Source organism: Opisthocomus hoazin, unplaced genomic scaffold (genome assembly GCF_030867145.1).
Source record: "Opisthocomus hoazin isolate bOpiHoa1 unplaced genomic scaffold, bOpiHoa1.hap1 HAP1_SCAFFOLD_214, whole genome shotgun sequence".
Taxonomy (NCBI): domain Eukaryota; kingdom Metazoa; phylum Chordata; class Aves; order Opisthocomiformes; family Opisthocomidae; genus Opisthocomus; species Opisthocomus hoazin.
In genome coordinates this window covers 24423-48138 of record NW_027449023.1, presented here as the reverse complement: position 1 = coordinate 48138, position 23716 = coordinate 24423, and the positions used below count along the sequence as shown (strand labels likewise).

General features: G+C 66.5%; 2 protein-coding genes across 2 annotated transcripts in view; one reads left to right on the top strand and one right to left on the bottom strand.

The window, feature by feature from the left end:
* LOC142360240 (lysine-specific demethylase 5C-like) overlaps nucleotides 1-116 on the top strand; it is a 12159-nt gene extending 12043 nt beyond the window's left edge. Inside the window, 1 exon segment of the mRNA XM_075412450.1 lies at nucleotides 9-116. Within this exon segment, the coding sequence (XP_075268565.1) occupies nucleotides 9-116 (108 nt within the window).
* A 3-nt stretch (nucleotides 117-119) lies between these two features.
* LOC142360239 (lysine-specific demethylase 5C-like) lies at nucleotides 120-23254 on the bottom strand. Its single transcript, XM_075412449.1, is given in 30 exon segments — nucleotides 120-199; nucleotides 274-411; nucleotides 469-577; nucleotides 2075-2599; nucleotides 2703-2837; nucleotides 4083-4249; nucleotides 4252-4261; nucleotides 4363-4501; nucleotides 5521-5879; nucleotides 5965-6061; nucleotides 8127-8274; nucleotides 8367-8491; nucleotides 11274-11455; nucleotides 11539-11733; nucleotides 13328-13447; nucleotides 13530-13692; nucleotides 15097-15278; nucleotides 15374-15532; nucleotides 15609-15728; nucleotides 17947-18105; nucleotides 18189-18367; nucleotides 19234-19357; nucleotides 19435-19569; nucleotides 19650-19820; nucleotides 19894-20002; nucleotides 20004-20014; nucleotides 20129-20206; nucleotides 22380-22898; nucleotides 22900-22977; nucleotides 22979-23254. Coding segments are annotated over 30 exon segments (4776 nt in total). The 5' UTR covers nucleotides 23039-23254.
* Nucleotides 23255-23716: the final 462 nt, after the last annotated feature.

Genomic DNA, 23716 nt, shown 5'->3' with positions numbered 1-23716 from the left:
TCCTACAGATCCCTGAAGCCCCACAGCATCCCGTGTCCTCGCAAGGGATCCACTGGATTGTATGGGATTCCCTGGAACCCCATGTTGTCCCTGTACTCACACAGAATCTTATATGAACCCTATAGATCCCTGAAGTCCCACAGCACCCCCCTGTCCTCACAAGGGATCCACTGGATCCCTCGGCACTCATACAGGATCCCTGGAGCCCCACATTGTCCCGTACTCACAATGGATCTTATACGAACCCTATAGATCCCTGAAGTCCCACAGTACCCCCTGTCCTCACAAGGGATCCACTGGATCCCTCCGCGCTCACACGGGATCCCTGGAGCCCCACAGCCTTCCCCAGGATGGCAGGGGCTCCATAGGGCCCGCGGGGGATCCACAGGGATCGCGGAGGATCCATAGGGCCTGTGGGGGATCCACAGGGCCTGTGGGGGATCCAGTGGATCCCAGCGTCCCCCGCACCCACAGGGGATGCCCTGACCCCCCCCCCGCTGCCCCCCAGACCCCACTCACCCGAGGGCAGGGGGCCGTTCTTCTCCGGGCTGGGGGCGTCCCCGTTCTCTACCGACACCTTGGGGGGGGGGAATAGCGTTACGGGGGGGCTCGGCCTCCCCCAGCCCCAATACCTGCCCCATAGCCAGCCCCACACCTCCCCCAGCCCCACTACCTGCCCCATAGCGCTGCCCCACACCTCCCCCAGCCCCAATACCCGCCCCATAGCCAGCCCCACACCTCCCCAGCCCCACTACCCGCCCCACAGCGCTGCCCCACACCTCCCCCAGCCCCAATACCTACCCCACAGCGCTGCCCCACACCTCCCCCAGCCCCAATACCCGCCCCATAGCGCTACCCCACACCTCCCCCAGCCCCAATACCTACCCCATAGCCAGCCCCACACCTCCCCCTGCCCCCAGTACCTGCCCCTACAGCTCCTATACTGGCTCCCCACCCAGCCCCACACCTCCTCCTGCCCCCCTACCTGCCCCATAGCCAGCCCCACACCTCCCCATCCCAATACCTGCCCCATAGCCAGCCCCACACCTCCTCCTGCCCCATTTATCTGCCTTATGCCCTCCCCTGCCCCAATACTCACCCCACATCAAGCCCCACACCTCCTCCAGCCCCAATTACCCACCCCCTGCCCCAATACCTGCCCCACACCTCCCCTGGCCCCAACAGCTGCCCCACATCAAGCCCCACATCTCCAGCCCCAGTTACCTGCCCCAACACCTTCCCCACACCTCCCCCGGCCCCAATACCTGCCCCACATCAAGCCCCACACCTCCTCCAGCCCCCATTACCTGCCCCACACCTCCCCTGCCCCCAACAGCCACCCCACATCAAGCCCCACACCTCCCCCGGCCCCAATACCTGCCCCTATAGCCAGCCCCACACCTCCCTCTGCCCCAACACCTGCCCCTATAGCCTGCCCCACACCTCCCTCTGCCCCAACACCAAGCCCCACACCTCCTCCAGCCCCAGTTACCTGCCCCAACACCTTCCCCACACCTCCCCCGGCCCCAATATCTGCCCACATCAAGCCCCGCACCTCCTCCTGCCCCTTTTACCTGCCTTCTACCCCCGCAGCCCCAATATCTGCCCCACATCAAGCCCCGCACCTCCTCCAGCCCCCATTACCCGCCCCACACCTCCCCTGCCCCCAATACCCACCCCACATCAAGCCCCACACCTCCCCTGGCCCCGATACCTGCCCCTATAGCCAGCCCCACACCTCCCTCTGCCCCAACACCTGCCCCACACCTCCTCCAGCCCTGATACCCACCCCACATCATACCCCACACCTCCTCCAGCCCCAATACCCACCCCACATCAAGCCCCACACCTCCCCCAGCCCCAATGCCCACCCCACATCAAGCCCCACACCTCCTCCAGCCCCGATACCCACCCCACACCAAGCCCCACACCTCCTCCAGCCCGTTACCTGCCCCAACACCTGCCCCACACCTCCCCCCGCCCCAACGGCCGCCCCACAACCCCCCTACCTCCCCCTCAGCCCCCCAGCAAGCCCCCCCAACCCCTCCAATTCCCCCCCTCCGGCCCCCCCAACCTTGGTCTGCTCGTTGCGGCTGGTCTCCCGCAGGGCGCCGGCCCCGTCCCCGTGCAGGCGATGCCGCAGAGCCGCCAGCCGTTCCAAGGGCCCGGCCACGTCGGGGCTGGCGAGGAGCTGCCGGGCCCGATCCTGCCACGTGATGGCTCGCTCGGTCAGACACTGCAAGGCTTCGCCCTCCGGCAACCGGACCGGCAGCTTCTGCAGAGCCACCAGCAACGCCAAGATGGTTTCCAAGCGAGGACGCCTGGAGCGTTGGCAAAGGGGGCAGAGGAATTTGGCGTCCCACTCCCACCAAGCCGGAGAAGGTTTTTGCGAACCCAAGCGGGGCCAAGCGACGCAAGCGCCGTGGAACCAGTCCCGGCAGAGCTGGCACTGCAGCATGCCGGAGCTCGCCGGCTGCCCGCAGACGCAGGAGGGCGGGCCGGGGCCCGGGAGAGGCGGCGCGGCTTTCTGGGCGTTGGCGTGGCGGAGCCGGAGCATCCCTTCCTTTTCCTTCTGCTCCCCTTCTTTAAACGCCACGATCTGACACGGCGGGGGGGGGGATAAAAAGACAACGTGAGCGGTGCGGGGGGATGCGGGGTGCGCGGAGCCCCCCCGCCCCAAAAATAAACCCCTCTTTGCTCACCACGGCGCCGGGGTCGCGGAGATCCTGCGCCGACAGCCCCAAGCTCTCGGCGTCCAGCTTGTAAAGCCCCGGCTCCTGCCGCCACTTGAGCCGCTTGCTGCTGTCGGAGCCGGCGTCGGCGCAGGGGCACAGCACCTACGGCGGGGGGGGTCAAGCAGCTCAGCGCCGGACCCCCACCTCGCGTGTCCCCCCTCAGTCTTTGTCACAGACTCCCAGCATGGCAGGGGTTGGCAGGGCCCTCTGGGGGTCCCCCAGCCCAGCCCCCTGCCCAAGCAGGGGCACCCAGAGCAGGGGGCACAGCACCGCGGCCAGGGGGGGCTGGAATATCTCCAGAGAAGGAGACTCCACAGCCTCCCTGGGCAGCCTGGGCCAGGGCTCCGGCACCCTCCGAGGGAAGAAGTTCTTCCTCGGGTTCAGCTGGAGCTTCCTCTGCTCCAGTTTGTGCCCGTTGCCCCTTGTCCTGTCGCTGGGCACCACTGGGAAGAGTCTGGCCCCGTCCTCCTGACCCCCACCCTGCAGATACTTATCAGCATTTCGAAGGTCCCCTCGCAGCCTTCTCTTCTCCAGGCTGAACAAGCCCAGCTCCCTCAGCCTCTCCTCGTAGGGGAGATGCTCCAGTCCCCTCATCATCCTCGTAGCCCTCCGCTGGACTCTCTCCAGTAGCTCCTCATCTTTCTTGAACTGGGGAGCCCAGCACTGGACCCAGCACTGCAGATGGGGCCTCCCCAGGGCAGTGTAGAGGGGCAGGAGACCCTCCCTCGCCCTGCTGCCCACACTCCTCCTCATGCACCCCAGGATCCCATTGGCCTTCTTGGCACCCAGGGCACGCTGCTGGCTCATGGTCACCCTGTCGTCCCCCAGCACTCCCAAGTCCCTCTCCGCAGAGCTGCTCTCCAGCAGGGCCGCCCCAAGCCTGTACTGGTGCCTGGGGTTGTTCCTCCCCAGGTGCAGGACCCTGCATTTGCCCTTGTTGAACCTCATCAGGTTCCTCTCTGCCCAGCTCTCCAGCCTGTCCAGGTCACGCTGGATGGCAGCACAGCCTGCTGGTGTGTCCACCACTCCTCCCAGTTTGGTGGCATCAGCAAACTTGCTGAGGGTACACTCTAACTCTTCATCCAGGTCGTTGATGAAGAAGTTAAACAAGACTGGGCCCAGTACTGACCCCTGGGGACACCACTGGTTCCCGGCCTCCAACCAGACTCAGCGCCGCTGATGCCACCCGCTGAGCTCTGCCCTTCAGCCAGTTCTCAACCCACCTCACCGACCACTCCTCCAGCCCACCCTGCCTGAGCTTCCCCAGGAGGATGTGATGGGAGACCGTGTCCAAAGCCTCGCTGAAGTCCAGGCAGACAACACCCACGGCTCTCCCTTATCACCCACCTCCAACAACGTGTAGCAGGAGTTCTTCTTCAGGAAGGTGCGGGAGGCTTTGTCGCGCCAGGAATGCGCGGTGCCGACCTGCACCTCCAGCTGCCGCAGCTCCTCCAGCCGCACCGGCAGGTCCCGCCCCACCGCCACCAACCCTTCCAGGTCGTCCAGGCAGGGTAGTGGTCACCGTTCTGCAAGGTGGGAACCCCCCCCCCGCCACAGGGTGAGATTTGGGGGGGCTGAGCCCCCCGAATCCTCCGTGGGGTGGAGAGGGGGGGGTCTCAGAGCGCACCTGGATCTCCTCGACGTCGGCGATCCAGGCGCGGGCCTTGGCCAGGGCCTCCTTCAGCGCCTGGATGTTGGGCAGCAGAGCCGGGATGTTCTCCGCCTCTTTGATGATGGCAGCCAAGGTGGCCGGGGGGTGCTTCTGCCTGCGGGGGGAGGGGGCGGTCGGAACGTGGGCAGGGGGGGCTGCTCCACCCCCTCCCCACCCCCCCAGATCCCGGAGACCCCCCCTCCAGATCCCCACAGGGGTCTGGTCCCAGCCCGGCTTCCCCGGGAGCGGCAGCCGAGCCCCAAACATTTAAACCCCCCCACAGACATGGAGGGCAGCCCCCAGCCCCTCAACCCCCCCTACAGACATGGGGGGCAGCCCCCAGCCCCTCAACCCCCCCTATAGATACGTGGGGCAGCCCCCAACCCCCTTTTTCCCCCCCTAGACATGTGTTGCAGCCCCCAACCCCTCTTTTTCCCCCCAAACATAAGTGTTGCAGCCCCCAGCCCCTCTAACCCACCCTAGAGATACGTGGGGCAGCCCCCAGCCCCTCTATCCCTCCCCAGACCTATGTGGGGCAGCCCCCAGCTCCTTTTTTTCCCCCCTAGAGATACATGGGGCAGCCCCCAGCCCCTCTATCCCCCCCCCAAGATATGTGGGGCAGCCCCCAGCCCCTTTTCTCCCCCCCAGAGATACGTGTTTCAGCCCCCAGCCCCCCTAACCCACCCCAGAGATACGTGGGGCAGCCCCCAGCCCCTCTATCCCCCCCCAAGATATGTGGGGCAGCCCCCAGCCCCTTTTCTCCCCCCCCAGAGATAACTGTTGCAGCCCCCAGCCCCCCTAACCCACCCTAGACATACGTGGGGAAGCCCCCAGCCCCTCTTTTTCCCCCCAAACATACATGTTGCGGCCCCCCAGCCCCCCTAACCCACCCTAGAGATACGTGGGGCAGCCCCCAGCCCCCTTTTTTTCCCCCCAGAGATACGTGTTGCAGCCCCCAGCCCCCTAACCCACCCCAGAGATACGTGGGGCAGCCCCCAGCCCCTCTATCCCCCCCCTGGAGCTTACAGGTTTGGCCCCAGCCCCTCGTACCCACCCTGGGGCGGTGGGATTTGGCCCCCCCACACCCTGGGGTGCAGCCCCCCCCCCCGCCAGCCCGCGGGGCCGCATCCTGACCTGGCCTCCAAGCACATCTGCGCCTTCTCCTCCCAGCGCTGCGCGATGGTGAGCAGCTCCTGCAGCTCGGCCATGGCCACGTCGACGGCCGGGCTGGGGGCGACGGTCCGGCCGGCCTGGATGAGCCCCCTCATGACGGGGAGGGGCACGCGGGCGCGCGGGGACCGCAGGGTGGCCGTCACCTCCTCCAGCCAAGCGGCCTGCGCCAGCTGCCGCTCCAAGCGCCGGCTCTCCGGCACCTCCACGCCCAGCCGGGCCCCCCGCTCCAGCAGCCCCCGCAGAGCCCCCGGCCCCGGGGGGGCCGACTCCAGCGCTGCCCGCGCCTCCGCTTGGAAAGCCTCCACGCGCTCCAGCAAGGCCTGGGGGGGGGGGGACAGCGCGGGTGACGCCGTGTGCGTCCCCAAAAAGGGACTGGGGTGGGGGGGCGGCCCCCCCCCAGCTCACCTGGACCTCGCCGAGCTGGTGCATGACGCAGGGCAGCTGGCTCATCTGCTCCAGGAAGGCCCGGAGCTCCTCCACCGTCAGCGAGAGCGCCGGGACCCTGCCGGCACGCGGGGGGGGGAGAGGGGGTCACTGCCGGGGTGAGCGGGGGGGGCACGGGGGGGCTGGGGGCCGGGGGGGACGGGACGGGGACATGGGGGATGGGATGGGGTCCGTGGGGGCAGGACGGGGACACGGGGGACGGGATGGGGTCCATGGGGACAAAATGGGGTCCGTGGGGGCCGGGCCGGGGACACGGGGGTGGCTGGGGTCCGTGGGGGATGGGACGGGGCCTGTGGGGGAGGGGACGGGGACACGGGGGTGGCTGGGGTCTGTGGGGGACGGGACAGGGACATGGGGGAGGGGACGGGGACAAGGGGACAAGACGGGGTCCGTGGGGGATGGGATGGGGACACGGGAGGGACGGGACGGGGACACGGGGGACGGAATGGGGTCCGTGGGGGACGGGACGGGGACACTGGGGGGGATGGGGTCCGTGGGGGATGGGACAGGGACACGGGGGACAGGACGGGGACAAGGGGACGAGACGGGGTCCATGGGGGATGGGATGGGGTCTGTGGGGGCGGGACGGGGACACGGGGGACAGGACAGGGTCCGTGGGGGACGGGACGGGGACATGGGGCTGGCTGGGGTCTGTGGGGGACAGGGTGGGGACACGGGGGTGGCTGGGGTCTGTGGGGGACAGGGTGGGGACACGGGGGTGGCTGGGGTCCGTGGGGGACGGAACGGGGTCAAGGGGGACGGGACGGGGACACGGGGGACGGGACGGGGACACGGGGGGGACAGGACGGGGACACGGGGGACGGGACGGGGTCCGTGGGGGACGGGACGGGGACACTGGGGGGGATGGGGTCCGTGGGGGATGGGACAGGGACACGGGGGACAGGACGGGGACAAGGGGACGAGACGGGGTCTGTGGGGGATGGGATGGGGTCTGTGGGGGCGGGACGGGGACACGGGGGACAGGACAGGGTCCGTGGGGGACGCGACGGGCTCCATGGGGACAAAATGGGGTCCGTGGGGGACGGGATGGGGACATGGGGCTGGCTGGGGTCTGTGGGGGACAGGGTGGGGACACGGGGGTGGCTGGGGTCTGTGGGGGACGGAACGGGGTCAAGGGGGATGGGATGGGGACACGGGGGACGGGACGGGGACACGGGGAGGGATGGGGTCTGTGGGGGACGGGACGGGGACACGGGGGAGGCTGGAGGGACATGAAGGCCAGGACGGGGACATGGGGGGGACAAAATGGGGTCCACAGGGGACAGGACTGTGATCCTGGGGACAGGATGGGGACACGGGGGGACAGGACGGGGACTCAAGGGTGGCTGGGGGGACACAGGGAGCGGGGTGGCGATGGGAGATGGGATGGGGACATGGGGGTGGCCGGGGGGACACAGGGGACAGGACGGTGACCCTGGGGACAGGCTGGGGACACGGGGGGACAAAATGAGGTCCGTGGGGATCAGGACAGGGACACGAGGGACAAAATGGGGTCCATGGGGGTCATGACTGTGACCTTGGGGACAGGACGGGGACAGTGGGGACAGGACAGGGACTCGAGGGTGGCTGGGGGGACACAGGGAGCGGGATGGGGACAGGAGACGGGATGGGGACACGGGGGTGGCCGGGGGGCCACAGGGGACAGGACGAGGACCTTGGGGACAGGATGGGGACCTTGGGGACAGGATGGGGACTCGAGGGTGGCTGGGGGGACACAGGGAGCGGGATGGCGATGGGAGATGGGATGGGGATGGGAGATGGGATGGGGACATGGGGGTGGCCGGGGGGCTACAGGGGACAGGACGGGGACCTTGGGGACACGGGGGTGGCCGGGGGGACACGGGGGTGGCCGGGGGGACACGGGGGACAGGACGAGGACCTTGGGGACAGGATGGGGACCTTGGGGACAGGACGGGGACTCGAGGGTGGCTGGGGGGACACAGGGAGCGGGATGGCGATGGGAGATGGGATGAGGACGGGAGATGGGATGGGAACACGGGGGTGGCCGGGGGGCCACAGGGGACAGGATGGCGACCCGGGGAGGTGACGCGGAGCTGCCGGGGACACCGCCGGGGACAGTGGTGGGGGGAGGGGACACCCACCCGGTCTCCTGGGAGCTGATGAGCCCCAGCGCCTCGGAGACGCAGCGCTCGGCCTGCCCCAGGCAGCCCTTCAGCCGGTGCAGCAGCTCGTTCTCGGGGAACTTGCGCTCCCGCGCCTCCGACTCCAGCGCCCGCAGCTCCTCCAGCGCTGACCGGGGCACAAACGGGGCGGGGGGGGTCAGCTCCGAACCCCGAGACCCCCCCAAAGCCCCCCCCCCCCAAATACCCCCCCCGCTCACTTCCGCTTGCGGCCGTCCTCCAGCTCCAGCGCGACGCGGACTTTGTTGGCCCAGGTGTCGAAGGACTCGGCGCACACCTTCAGCTTGTGCAGCATGGCCGGCAGCTCGTCCAGCGTGTAGCGGTACCTGGGGGGCACGGGGGGGTCGGGGGGGTCCGTCACCCCCACTGAGGGGGGGGTGGGAGGGCCTGGTTGCGCCCGCGGACCCCCAAAGGGGGTGGTGAGGGGAAATGGGGGCCGCAAAGGGTGGCTGCGGCCGCCTTGCGGGGTGGGGGGGGGGCGGCTGGGGGCAGGGGGGTGCCACGTTCCCCCTGACTGGTGTGAAAAAGGGGGGTAAAGAGACCCCCAAACCCCACCCACGTCACCCCCAGGGGCACACCAAGACCCCCAGCACCCCCAAACCCTACCCACACACCCCCTCTTGGTACACCAAGCCCCCCAGCAACCTCAAACCCTACCCACATCACCCCAAAATCCCACCCACACCCCCCCCCCAGTATACCAGCACCCCCAAGCACCCCCAAACCCTTCCCATTTCCCCCCCCCAAGGGCACACCAAGACCCCCAGCACCCCCAAATCGTTCCTGTTTACCCTCCCAGGGGCACACCACGACCCCCAGCACCCCCAAACTGTATCTGTGTCCCCCCAGGGGCACACCAAGGCCCCCAGCACCCCCAAATCGTTCCTGTTTACCTTCCCAAGGGCACACCAAGACCCCCAGCACCCCCAAACCCTACCCGCAGCGGCTCTTACGGACTCACCAAGACCCCCAGCACCCCCAAACTCTCTCCCTGTCTCCCCCAAGGGCACACCAAGACCCCCCAGCACCCCAAATTGTTCCTGTTTACCCTCCCAGGAGCACACCAATCCCCCCAGCACCCCGAAACCCTACCCATGTCCCCTCCCAGGGGCACACCAAGACCCCCAGCACCCCCAAATTCTACCCATGTCCCCCCTAAGGTCACACCAAGACCCCCAGCACCCCGAAATCGTTCCTGTTTACCCTTCCAGGGGCACAACAAGCCCCCCAGCAACCTCAAACCCTACCCACGTCACCCCAAAATCCCACCCACACCCCCCCCAGTATACCAGGACCCCCCGCACCCCCAAACCCTACCCATGTGCCCCCTCCAGGGGTACACCAAGACCCCCAGCACCCCCAAACCCTACCCACGTCACCCCAAAATCCCACCCACACCCCCCCCAGTATACCAAGACCCCCAGCACCCCCAAACCCTAGCCATGGTCTCCCCTTGGGGCACACCAAGCCCCCCAGCACCCCCAAACTCTATCCCTGTCTCCCCCAAGGGCACACCAAGACCCCCAGCCCCCCAAATTGTACCTGTATGTCCCCCCCAGGGGCACAACAAGGCCCCCAGCACCCCCAAACCCTACCCATGTGCCCCCTCCAGGGGTACAGCAAGACCCCCAGCACCCCCAAACTCTTCCCATTCCCCCCCCCAAGGGCACACCAAGCCCCCAGCACCCCCAAATCGTTCCTGTTTACCCTCCCAGGGGCACACCAAGACCCCCAGCACCCCCAAACTGTATCTGTGTCCCCCCAGGGGTCCACCAAGACCCCCAGCACCCCAAATTGTACCTGTATGTCCCCCCCAAGGGCACACCAAGACACCCAGCACCCCAAATTGTACCTGTATGTCCCCCTCAAGGGCACACCAAGACACCCAGCACCCCCAAACTCTATCCCTGTCTCCCCCAAGGGCACACCAAGACACCCAGCACCCCAAATTGTACCTGTATGTCCCCCCCAAGGGCACACCAAGCCCCCCAGCACCCCCAAATCGTTCCTGTTTACCCTCCCAGGGGCACACCAAGCCCCCCAGCACCCCCAAACTCTATCCCTGTCTCCCCCAAGGGCACACCAAGACCCCCAGCACCCCAAATTGTACCTGTATGTCCCCCCCAGGGGCACACCAAGACCCCCAGCACCCCCAAATCGTTCCTGTTTACCCTCCCAGGGGCACACCAAGCCCCCCAGCACCCCCAAACCCTACCCACAGCGGCTCTTACGGACTCACCAAGACCCGCAGCACCCCCAAACTCTATCCCTGTCTCCCCCAAGGGCACACCAAGACCCCCAGCACCCCAAATTGTACCTGTATGTCCCCCCCAGGGGCACACCAAGACCCCCAGCACCCCCAAATCATACTTTTGTCCCCCCCGGGGCACATCAAGCCCCCCAGCACCCCCAAACCCTACCCATGTGCCCCCTCCAGGGGTACAGCAAGACCCCCAGCACCCCCAAACTCTTCCCATTCCCCCCCCCCCAGGGGCACACCAAGGCCCCCAGCACCCCCAAATCGTTCCTGTTTACCCTCCCAGGGACACACCACGACCCCCAGCACCCCCAAACTGTATCTGTGTCCCCCCAGGGGTCCACCAAGACCCCCAGCACCCCAAATTGTACCTGTATGTCCCTCCCAGTGGCACACCAAGACCCCCAGCACCCCCAAACTCTATCCCTGTCTCCCCCAAGGGCACACCAAGACCCCCAGCACCCCAAATTGTACCTGTATGTCTCCCCCAGGGGCACACCAAGACCCCCAGCACCCCCAAATTGTTCCTGTTTACCCTCCCAGGGGCACACCAAGCCCCCCAGCAACCTCAAACCCTACCCACGTCACCCCAAAATCCCACCCACACCCACCCCCAGTATACCAGGACCCCCAGCACCCCCAAACCCTAGCCATGGTCTCCCCTAAGGGCACACCAAGACCCCCAGCACCCCCAAACTCTATCCCTGTCTCCCCCAAGGGCACACCAAGCCCCCCAGCACCCCCAAACCCTACCCGCAGCGGCTCTTACGGACCCCCCAAGCCCCCCATCCCCCCGACACCGTGCCCCCACCCCCCCCCAAAGCTCTGGGGACCCCCGAACCCCACGCCACCTGAGGTACTGCTTGCTGCGGGGGCACTTGCAGAGGTCGTCCATGTGGTAGAGGCAGACGAGGCACTGGGGGCAGTCGTAGCAGGCCAGCGCCGAGAGGAAACACGTCGTCTTGCACTTGTCGCACTGCCGCTCGTCGTCGGGCAGCAGCTCAAACGCCTCCCGCTCCGCCTCCGTGATACCCTGGGGGGGGGGGGGGGGGGGGCCGTAAAACCACCATCCTCACCCCCCCTGTATTTTTTCAGGGGTGTTTTTTGCCCCCCGACCTTTTCCAGCAAGGCTTTGCGGAGCTTGCGTTCCTCCTGCACCAGCACGAACATCTCCTTGTGGACGGCGGCGGCCAGGTTGAGGTCGAGCTTCTCGGGGCAGGCGGCCATCTTGCAGATCAGCTCCTCGTGCGAGAAGACGCAGTAGCGGCGGAGGCGGCGGTAGTGCTCGATGCACTGCCGGCCGGCGGGCAGCTGCGGGGCACGGCGCGGGGGTCAGGGCCGACCCCCGAATTTGGGGGGGTCAGGCTGTACCCCTAAAACCCAGCGGGGCATGGAGACGGGCGTCCCCGGCTCAAACCGCGGCGGCGGCGAATGAAAATCCCAGCGCGGAGCTCCTCAAGCGTCCTCCTCCCCGTTCGAGCAGCGCCCAGCCCAAATTTGGGGTTCTCCTTGGGTTTTGGAGGGGCTCCAGGGGTTTTGGGGGTTTCTCCACGGGGTTTGGGGGGCCTCCCGCTGGGTTTTGGGGGGTCTCCAGGGGTTTTGGGGGGGTCTCCCCCCAGGTCTAGGGGTTTCTCCATGGGTTTTGGGGGTTTCTCCATGGGGTTTGGAGGGTTCTCCCCCCACGTTTTCGAGGATCTCCACGGGTTTGGGGGGTTCTCCACAGGTTTTGGGGTTCTCCAGGGGTTCTGGGGGGTCTCCACCCAGATTCTGGGGGGTCTCCCCAGTTTCTCCCCCCAGGTTTTGGGGGTTTTCCTCCCAGGTTTTCGAGGATCTCCATGGGTTTGGGGGGTTCTCCACAGGTTTTGGGGTTCTCCTCGGGTTTTGGGGGTTCTCCAGAGGTTCTGGGGGGTCTCCACCCAGATTCTGGGGGGTCTCCCCAGCTTCTCCCCCCAGGTTTTGGGGGTTTTCCCCCCAGGTTCTGGGGGTTCTCCCCCCAGGTTCTGGGGGTCTGCCTGGGGTTTGGGGGATTCTCCCCCCGGGTTTGGAGGTTTCTCCCCAGGTTTGGGGGGTTCTCCCCCCAGGTTTGGGGGGTCTCCATGGGTTTCGGGGCTTCTCCCCCCAGGTTTTGGAGAATCTCCACAGGTTTTGGGGTTCCTCCCTGGGTTTTGGGGATTCTCCAGGGGTTTTGGGGGGTCTGCACCCAGGTTCTGGGGGGTCTCCAGGGGTTCTACCCCCAGGTTTGGGGGTTTCTCCCTGTGTTTGGGGGTTTGTCCCCCCAAATTTGGGCTTCTCCCTGGGTTTTGGGGAGGCTCCAGGGGTTTTGGGGGTTCTCCACCGGTTTTGGGGGTTTCTCCCCCCAGGTTTTGGGGGTTTCTCCACGGGTTCTGGGGTTTCTCCCCAGGTTTTTGGGGTTCTCCCCCCAGGTTTTGGGCATTCTGCTTGGGTTTTGGGGGGTCTCCAGAGGTTTTGGGGGGGTCTCCCCCCAGGTCTGGGGGTTTCTCCACGGATTTTGGGGGTTTCTCCATGGGTTTTGGGGGGTTCTCCCCCCAGGTTTTGGAGGTTCTCCACGGGTTTTGGGGGTTCTCCCCCCAGGTTTTAGGGTTTCTCCCTGGGTTTTAGGGGATCCCCCCGGGTTTTGGGGGGTCTCCACCCAGGTTTTGGGGGGTCTCCCTGGGTTCTACCCCTCGGTTTTGGAGGTTCTCCAAGGGTTTTGGGGGTTTCTCCACAGGTTTCGGGGTTTCTCCACAGGTTTCGGGGTTTCTCCCCCCAGGTTTTTTGGGGTTTCCCCCTGGGTTTTGGGGGTTCTCCCCTCCCCCAGGCTTTGGCTTTCTCCCCCCAGGTTTTGCGGGGTCTCCCCCCGGGTTTTGGGGGTTCCCCCGGTATTTGAGGGGCGCGGGGGGCTCACCCAGTCGGCGGTGCAGAAGTTGACGGCCTCGGCGAAGTTGTAACCCTGGTTGAAGCCGCTGTGGTAGGCGCGGGGGAAGGTGATGACGAACTCGCCGGCGCACTGGTTGGTCCGCACCACCTGAAACCCAGGCGGGCGGTGAAAACTCGGGGTGCTAAGGGTGCTGCGGAGTTTTGGGGGTGCTGAGGGGACCGAGACTCACAGGGACGCCGTGGGCCATGAGGGTGTTGGGGTTCATGAGGGTGACGAGCTGGTGGAGGAGGTCGGGCTGGCTCTCGAAGAGCTCCGGCGTCAGCTTCTTCATCACCTCCTCCAGGTGCTCGGCCGCGAAGGAGGGGACCCCGTACCACGTCTTGGGCTCGCCCCTGGGGAGAAATGGGGGTCAGGGGCACCCCAAAAAGCCTCCCCCCAACCAACACAGGGCTTGGGGTCACCCCAAAACCTCCTCTCGCCCTGTGCCGTAGCTTGGGCAGGTGGACACGGTTGGGGGACCCCAAAAACCTCCTCGCACCCCAAACCACCAACTTGAGCTTGTTCCTGGGTGGGGGGACATGGTTGGGGCACCCCAAAAAAGTCCTCCTGCCCCACACCCCACCTTCTGCTTGTTCCCAGATGGGGGGACGAGGTTGGGGCACCCCAAAAACCTCCTCTCACCTCATACCCCATCCTTAGCTTGTCCCTGGGTGGGGGGACGTGGTCAGGGGCACCCCAAAAACCTCCTCCTGCCCCATAGCCCATAATTAACTTGCCCTAGGTGGGGGTACGATATCAAGGGCACCCCAAAAACCTCCTCACGCTCCATACCCCATCCTTAGCTTGCCCCTGGGTGAGGGAGCAAGATTAGGGCACCCCAAAAACATCTCCACACACCACACCCCATCATTAGCTCGTCGCTAGGTGGGGGGATGTGGTCGGGGCACCCCAAAAACCTCCTCATGCTCCATACCCCATCATTAGCTCATCCCTGGGTGGGGGGACGTGGTCAGGAGCACCCCAAAAAACTCCTCACGCTCCATACCCCACCCTTAGCTTGTCCCTGGGTGGGGGTACGAGATCAAGGGCACCCCAAAAACCTCCTTGCATGCCATAACCCATCCTTAACTTGTCCCTGAGTAGGAAGGACACTGTTGGGGCACCCCAAAAACCTCCTCACGCTCCATACCCCATCCTTAGCTTGTCCGTGGGTGAGGGAACAAGATTAGGGCACCCCAAAAACATCTCCACACACTACACCCCACCATTAGCTCATCCCTGGGTGGGGGGACGTGGTCAGGAGCACCCCAAAAAACTCCTCACACTCCATACCCCATCCTTAGCTTGTCCCTGGGTGGGGGCACGAGATCAAGGGCACCCCAAAAACCTTCTTGCATGCCATACCCCATCCTTAACTTGTCCCTGGATGGAAGGGGACATGGCTGGGGCACCCCAAAAACCTCCTCATGCTCCATACCCCATCATTAGCTCATCCCTGGGTGGGGGGACGTGGTCAGGAGCACCCCAAAAAACTCCTCACGCTCCATACCCCACCCTTAGCTTGTCCCTGGGTGAGGGTACGAGATCAAGGGCACCCCAAAAACCTCCTTGCATGCCATAACCCATCCTTAACTTGTCCCTGGATGGAAGGACACTGTTGGGGCACCCCAAAAACCTCCTCACGCTCCATACCCCATCATTAGCTTGTCCCTGGGTGGGGGTACAAGGTCAGGGACACCCCAAAACCTCTCCTTCCACCTCCCAGCATCACCCCTGCCCCCCCAAAGCCCCCCCACCAGTGGAGGTAGTTGATGGAGTAGCTCCAGTGGTCCTCGATGTGCCAGCAGAAGGCGGAGAAGACCATCCCCACGTAGAGCCAGGGCACCTTCATCCCCGAGATGTCGGCGTTGATGTGGCACAGCACCGACTGCTTCAGCACCGGCATCACGTTCAGGTTCCAACCGCTGCCGGCGTACTCCTACGCGGGACGGACGGACAGACGGCGTCAACCCCCGCCCCGGGGGACGGTGACACCCCCGCCGGGTTGGGGACTTGAGGGGGGGTCTCCCTCACCTCCTCCTCCGGCGAGAGCTTCCGTTTGCCGTCGCTGATGGGGAAGCCGCTGCCGAACTCCTTGGAGTGGATGTCGGCGCCGTACTCCACCGTCACGTCCTCCTCGATGCTGTTCACCAGCCGCCAGAACTCCTTCTCCACCAGCTCCGTGGGGACCATCTGGGGGGGGGGGGACAGCGTGTGTGGGGACGTCAGGGACTCGGGGGGGGCTCGCGGGGGTCCCCGGGGCACTCACGTGGACGGGCATGTTGAAGTAGTCGGCTTTGAAGGAGTCGGCCATCTCCCCGAAGCTCTGCAGGGTGTATTCCCGCGTCGCCTGCTCGAAGCCGAAGGCCTCCGGCGGCCGCTTGCACTCCTGGGAGAGAGGGATGGGGGGCAGGGGGTCAGGGTGGGGGTCCCCAGCCCCACAGGCATGATTTTGGGGGGTCCCCAAACCCATGGAAGGGATAGGGCATTGAGTTGGGGGGTCCTCAGCCCCACAAACATGATTTTGGGGGGTCCCCAGCCCCACAGATGGGATAAGGTATTGAGCTGGGGAGTCCTCAGTCCCACAGACAAGATTTTGGGGGGGGTCCCTGACCCCACAGACAAGATTTTGGTGGGTCCCCAGCCCCACAGATAGGATAGGATGTTGAGTTTGGGGTCCCTAGCCCTACAGACCTGAATTTGGGGGGGTCCCTGACCCCTCAGACATGCTTCTGGGGGGTCCCCAGCCCCACAGACAGGATGTGATGTTGAGTTTGGGGTCCCCAGCCCCGCAGACATGATTTCAGGGGGGTCCCCAGCCCCGCAGACATGCTTTCGGGGGGTCCCCAGCCCCGCAGACAGGATTTTGGGGGGGTCCCCAGCCCCACAGACACGCTTTCGGGGGGGTCCCCAGCCCCGCAGACATGGTTTTGGGGGGTCCCCAGCCCCACAGACATGCTTTCGGGGGGTCCCCAGCCCCACAGACATGCTTTTGGGGGTCCCCAGCCCCACAGACGTGCTTTCGGGGGGTCCCCAGCCCCTCAGACACGCTTTCGGGGGGTCCCCAGCCCCGCAGACAGGATTTCGGGGGGTCCCCAGCCCCACAGACGTGCTTTCGGGGGGTCCCCAGCCCCGCAGACACGCTTTCGGGGGGGTCCCCAGCCCCGCAGACATGGTTTTGGGGGGGTCCCCAGCCCCACAGACAGGATTTCGGGGGGTCCCCAGCCCCACAGACATGCTTTCGGGGGGTCCCCAGCCCCACAGACACGCTTTCGGGGGGTCCCCAGCCCCTCAGACATGGTTTTGGGGGGTCCCCAGCCCCTCAGACAGGATGGGATGTTGAGTTTGGGGTCCCTAGCCCTACAGACAGGATTCTGGGGGGGGCCCCAGCCTCTCAGAAATCATTTTCAGGGGGTCCCCAGCCCCACAGTCAGGCCTGGCTGCGATTCGGGGGGTCCCCAGCCCCACAGACATGCTTTCTGGGGGGTCCCCAGCCCTGCAGACATGGTTTCGGGGGGTCCCCAGCCCCTCAGACATGCTTTTAGGGGGTCCCCAGCCCTGCAGACACGCTTTCGGGGGGTCCCCAGCCCCGCAGACATGCTTCTGGGGGGGTCCCCAGCCCCACAGACATGCTTTCGGGGGGTCCCCAGCCCCGCAGACATGCTTTCGGGGGGTCCCCAGCCCCGCAGACATGCTTCTGGGGGGGTCCCCAGCCCCGCAGACAGGATTTCGGGGGGGTCCCCAGCCCCGCAGACACGCTTTCGGGGGGTCCCCAGCCCCACAGACATGCTTCTGGGGGGTCCCCAGCCCCTCAGACATGGTTTTGGGGGTCCCCAGCCCCTCAGACATGGTTTCGGGGGGTCCCCAGCCCTGCAGACATGCTTTTGGGGGGTCCCCAGCCCTGCAGACACGCTTTCGGGGGGGTCCCCAGCCCCGCAGACATGGTTTTGGGGGGGTCCCCAGCCCCACAGACACGCTTTTGGGGGGTCCCCAGCCCCACAGACACGCTTTCGGGGGGTCCCCAGCCCCACAGACAGGATTTCGGGGGGTCCCCAGCCCCACAGACAGGATTTCGGGGGGTCCCCAGCCCCGCAGACAGGATTTTGGGGGGGTCCCCAGCCCCGCAGACAGGATTTTGGGGGGGTCCCCAGCCCCGCAGACAGGATTTCGGGGGGTCCCCAGCCCCGCAGACAGGATTTTGGGGGGGTCCCCAGCCCCGCAGACAGGATTTTGGGGGGGTCCCCAGCCCCACAGACACACTTTTGGGGGGGTCCCCAGCCCCGCAGACACGCTTTCCGGGGGTCCCCAGCCCCACAGACACGCTTTCGGGGGGTCCCCAGCCCCACAGACATGCTTCTGGGGGGGTCCCCAGCCCCGCAGACAGGATTTTGGGGGGGTCCCCAGCCCCGCAGACAGGATTCTGGGGGGGTCCCCAGCCCCACAGACACGCTTTCGGGGGGTCCCCAGCCCCGCAGCCAGCCGAGATGGGGCGGGGGGCTCCTAGCTGGGCCGTGCAGCGAACCGGAGGGCGCAGGGCGCTCCGCGGGTGCCTGGGCTGGGAGAGCGGGGTCCCCCCCGCGTCCGGCCCCCCCCCAGCCCCCCCTCACCGCCATGACGCATTTGGGGCAGCGCCAGATGCCCTTGGGGATCTCGGGCAGGGGCGGCAGCAGGCAGAAGATGTGGTAGTTGTCGTCGCAGCCGTCGCAGAGCAGCAGCTTGTCGTCCTCGTCCCCCCGCGAGCAGATCCGGCAGATGTACGAATCCACCTGGCCGGGGGGGGGGGAAGAAAAGGGTTTTTAGGGGGGGGGGTTCTGCCCCACGGCGCGGCCTCGCCCCGCGGCGCGCTTACGAATTGGCTGTGGCTGCGGCGCAGGCGCATGGTCATCTTGGTGCAGGGCTCGGGGCTGTGCCGCAGCTCCTCTCTCGCCTCCGCGTAGGCGCGGGGGGACAGTGGCTCGGCCTTGGCCTCGGCGCCCGCCGGCTCCTCCTTCACCACCACCGTGGGGGGGCACTCCAGGCCCTCTTTGTCTGCGGGGGGGAAGGATTTCGGGGTGGGGGGGGGGGTTCTGGGGTAAGGGGGGGGGGAAGCACTCTGGGGTGGGGGGAAAGATTCTGGGGTAAGGGGGAAGGATTTCGGGGTGGGGGGGATTCTGGGGTAAGGGGGAAGGATTTCAGGGTGGGGGGGGATTCTGGGGTAAGGAGGGGGGAAAGCACTCTGGGGTGGGGGGAAGGATTCTGGGGTGGGGGGGATTCTGGGGTAAGGGGGAAGGATTTCGGGGTGGGGAGGGGTTCTGGGGTAAGGGGGGGGAAGCACTCTGGGGTGGGGGGAAAGATTCTGGGGTAAGGGGGATTCTGGAGTAAGGGGGAAAAATTTCAGGGTGGGGGGGATTCTGGGGTAAGAGGGAAAAGATTTCGGGGGGGGAGTTCTGGGGTAAGGGGGGGGATTCTGGGGTGGGGATTTCAGGGTGGGGGGGCAGGGAGGGATTTCAGGGTAAGGATTCTGGGGTAAGGAGGAAGGATTCCGGGGTGGGGGGGGGATTCTGGGGTAAGGGGGAAAAGATTTCAGGGTGGGGAGGATTCTGAGGTAAAGGGGGGCATTCTGGGGTGGGGGGGGGATTCGGGGGTCGGGGGGGTCGGGATTTCAGGGTAAGGATTCTGGGGTAAGGGGTAAGGATTTTGGGGTGGGGGGGGGATTCTGGGGTAAGGGAGAAGGATTCCGGGGTAAGGGGGGGGGGGGGGGGCGGGGGCAAAAGGATTCCGGAGCGGGGGAGGGGGGGGAAGGACTTCAGGGTGGGAAGGGGAAGGATTCTGCGCTGGGGGGGAAGGATTCTGGGGTATGGGGGGTCACAGCCACCTCCCCGCGCCCCCCCAAGTCGAGTTCCCCCCCCCTTTACCTTTCTTCCGCAGTGTCTTGTCTTTGGCCACCAAGCCCAAGCCCAGCATTTTGGGGCCGGCCCCGTAGATCTGCAGCTTCTTCAGCTCCGGGTTTTTCTCGATGTCTTCCTCCGTCGGCTCCGGCTGCGGGGTGGGAGAGTTCAGGGTGGGGAGGGGGTCCCTCAAATCACGAGGGGGTCGTGGGGGGGGGGGTCGTTCACCTCCTGCTGCAAGCGTTTCGCCCGCCGGCCGTAGCTGTTGAACTTGGAGGGCTGGACGGACTGGCGGAGCGGGATGCTGTGGGGTTTGTACTCCCGGTCCTTCTCCTCGCTCTCGAAAGGCCGCGTGTTGCACTGCTGAAGGGAAGAGACCCTCAGCGCGGGCTGTCCCCCCCGAACCCCCGCTTTGTTTACCCCCCTGAACCCCATTTTCTCACCACCAGGTTGGCCCCCGACTGGTACATCTCGTAGGGGTAGATGATGCGCTCGTAGTGGGCGCGCAGGAGCGAGCCGATGTTCTTCCCCGAGGGGTACGCGAGGCGCTGGGCCACGCGAGCCCACCGCCGGTCTTTGCAGATGGCCTCGTACCCCCCTTCCTCCATCACCACCTGCGAGGGGGGGGTCATGAAGCACCCCCAAAGCCAGAGCCCCCCCATATTGATAATCCCCCCCCCCCCAGACCTTGCTGAGGCTGTAGAGGTCGAGGATGCGCCGCTCGACGTTGGGGATTTTGAGCGAGGAGCCTTGGATTTCCCAGAACTTGGCGATCTGGTCCAGGTAGTTCAGCTTCCCGGGTCTGCGCCTGCCGAACGGGATGGGGGGGGGGTCCGAAAATAGGGGGGGCGAGTCCTGAGCGCGCCCCAAAATCAGTGGGGGGAGAGGGAAAAGAGGGGATCCCCCCCCCCCCGCTCCTCACCTCCAGCTCGTTGAGGCGCTGGATGCGGGGGGTGAACCTGAAGTTGTCCACCTCCACGGCAAAGGGGGGCTGCCAGTCCTGGGGAGACACCGGGGGGGGAATTGGGGGGGGGGTGAGCAGCGATGGCCCCCCCCAGCCCCCCAACTCCTACACAGGCAGGGGGGCAGCCCCACGGCGTGCACCCCACGCTGGGAGGGGGAAGGGGGGGAAGCCGGTGACGCCGACGCGGCCGAGCCCGGCCCTCCCCGGAAGCCGTTCTCCACCTCGCCAAGGGGGGGGACACCGGATCGGCCTCCGCGTGTGTCCCCCCCCAAAACCAGGCGCCGGGGCACCCCCAAACTGGGAAAGGGGACAAAGGGCCCCCCCCCTCGGTGGGGACACCACGCAACCCCCCCCAAAAACAGGAACCGAGGCCGCGAAGAGAAAGTGGAAAGCAGAGGGGGGGGAGGGGGAGGGTTGAACACCCCCTTTGCCCCCCTGCCCTTCCAGGGACCCCCCCCCAGCTTCAAGGGGCGCTGCCCGACCTGGGGACCCCCCCAGCGGGCTCCGGCCGGGCCCCCCCCGCCGCTCGCCAGACAAAGGCTCGGCGGTGGCAGCCATATTGGCCGTGTCACTGTTGTTGTTGTGAGGGCCGGCGTGGAGGGGGGGGACACACGACACACACGTAGGACCCCCCCCAAGTCCCCATGGGGTACCCCAAATTCCTGGGGGTCAGCTCATCCCCCCCCCCAAAGCCAGCATAAGGCCGGGGGGGGGAAGGGGGGGAGGCCCTTGCCCCCCCCCCAGCGGTCCAGACCACGCAGTGCCCCCCAAAATCCACCCCCAGCTGGGACCCCCCTGGTCTGCCCCACGTGTGAGGGGGACCATTTCCCCCCCCCTCAAAGCCGTGGGGGTATTTACCCCCCAGCCGAGCAGATACGGATCCCATACCCCACATATTTACCCCAAACCAGGCCGGTATTTACCCCCCCCCCGGGGTTATTCCCTCCCACCCGGGGTTACTTCCCCCCACGCGGGGTTATTCACCCCCCCCCCCCCCCCCCCCGGTGGGTATCCCTCCCCCACATAGCACTCTTGGGGGTATTTACCCCCCCCAAGTAGGTATTTACCCCCACAACACAGCAGGAGTTGGGGGTATTTACCGGGGGGGGAGGGGTTTAGGGGGGCACTGAACCCCCCTAAGAAAATACCCCTACCCGTGGGGGGGCAATTAAACTTCTTAAATGGGAAGAACCCCCCCACGGGGGCACTTACACCCCCAAGCGGAAAGTTCTCCCCCCCCCAGGGGAGTAATTAACTCCCCCAAATGGGAAAACATCCCCCCCCCCAAGAGAGCAATTAACCCCCTTAAATGAGAAGGTACCCCCCCCGGGAGGGGCAATTAACCCCTCTAAATAGAAAGTTGCCCCACCCAAGGGGGCAATTAACTCCCCTAAATAGGAAATTACCCCAAAAGTGGGGGCACTTAACATCCCTAAAAGGGGAAAACACCTCCCCCATGGAGGCAATTACCCCCCCCTAAATTGGAAGATACCCCACATGGGGGCAGTTACCCTCCCATAGGGGGTAGTTACCCCCACCTAAATGGGAGAATACCCTGAAGTGGGGGGCAATTACCCCCCCAACGGGAAAATACCCCCTCATGGGGGCAATTACCCCCCCAAATGAGAAGATACCACCAATGGGGGGCATTTACACCCCAAATGGGAAGATAACTCCTCATGGGGGCAGTCACCCCCCCCCCAAAATGGGAAGATACCCCCATGTGGGGCAGTTACACCCCCTGAATGGGAAGATATCCCCAAAGTGGGGGGCACTTACCCCCCCTAAATGGGAAGATACCCCCCCACGAAGGCAGTTAGCCCCCCCCTAAATGGGAAGATACCGGCCCACGGGGGGCAGTCAGCCCCCCCAGATGGGAAGATAACCCCCCACGGGGGGCAGTTAGCCCCCCCAGATGGGAAGATAACCCCCCACGGGGGGGCAGTTAGCCCCCCCAGATGGGAAGATAACCCCCCACGGGGGGCAGTTAGCCCCCCCAAATGGGAAGATAACCCCCCACGGGGGGCAGTTAGCCCCCCTAAATGGGAAGATAACCCCCCACAGGGGGGCAGTTAAACCCCCGGGGGGCACCTACCCCCTCCCAAATCCCAACCCCACAGCCCCGAGAGCCGCTCGCCGCCGTGGGACAGAGCCCCCCCCCCACCCCCCCCTTAGCTCCCCCCCGGGGCCCCCCCCTTTCCACACTCACAGCCGGGGGTCGGATCTTGCAGATGCCGCTCTTCTCGGCGATGGGGCGGATCTTGGCGATGTAACCCAAGGGGTCGCTGAATTCGGCCCAGCTGGGCTCGAAGACCGGGCATTCGGGGGGGGGTAAAAAATCTTCGGGGGGTTCCAGTTCACCGGTCACCGCTAACCAAGGCGACCCCCACTCCCCGCGTTGCTCCCCACCGGCGGGGGGACCCCGAGGGGTTTCCCCCCCGCTGCGGGGACCCCCGAAGGGTCTCCGGGCCTTGTCCTCGGCACCCGGGCGATCCCCGCTCCGGGTTCCCCGTTCTTCGGGGGTTTTGCGGGGGCTTCGTTCCTCGCCCGGGGGTCGCCCACCGGGTGCTTTACCAGTCCCCCCCCCGCCTTTCCCCCTCGCTTCCCCGACGGCTTTGGGGGGCCGGGGGGTCGCCGAGGCCTTCTCCTCCCCCGCGGGTTTAACTGGGGGGGGGCCGGCGGCAGCCGACCGGCTGGGAACGGAGTCACCGGTGGGCTCCGTCCCCCCCCCATTCCCCTCCTCGGCCCCCCTTGGCCTCGTCGTCCCCTTCCGGGGGTGGGGGGGTGCCCCAAGGCGGGGACCCCCCCCGGGGATGGCCCCCACTCGACCCAACCGCCCCCTCCGCGTTGCTGCTCCCCTTCTTCCATCCTTTTTCCCCCGCCCGGCAAAGGGGAACCCGCGGGGGGAACCCCCTCAGGGGGCCATGGAGGCCCCGCCGCCGCCGCCGCCTCCTCCCTCACAGGCCCTGGGGCCGCCCCCTCACAGGCCCGCGGGCCGCCCCCCCCCTCCCCAAACCCCGGGGAAAGGAGGGGGGGGGGAGAAAACGAGAAGAGCTCGGTTGCCTCCGGGGATCCCCCCGCAACCCCCCGACCCCGCCGAACGGCCCCCGGTCGCCCCGCGATCCGCCCGCCTCAAGCCCGAGGCCTGCCCGGTCCCCCCGGCCCTCGGGCCGCCGCCGCCATCTTGGATTCCCTCCTCCTATCGTTCCCCCCCCTCCTCCCGGGCACACTGCGCATGCGCGGGAGCGCACGCCGCGCTCGGGGTTGTTCTGCGGCTCTCCTCACGGGAGCCGTCTCCTTCCGCCGCGGGTGGGTGCGGGGATGAGCGCGGGGGCGTAGCCGCGACCGGCTGCGAGCGCGAGAAAACGTCGCGGGTGTCCCCCCCGCCCCCACCCCGACACCCCAATCCCCGCGGTCCGCGGGGGAGGCGGCGCGGCCGGAGGGGAAAATAGTCCCGCAGGCTCCGCCCCCTCGACGCGGCGGAGGGATCCTCGCCGCCGCCTCGCCTCCGCGGTTGGGTCAGCGGAGGAGACGGGGCTTCTTGCG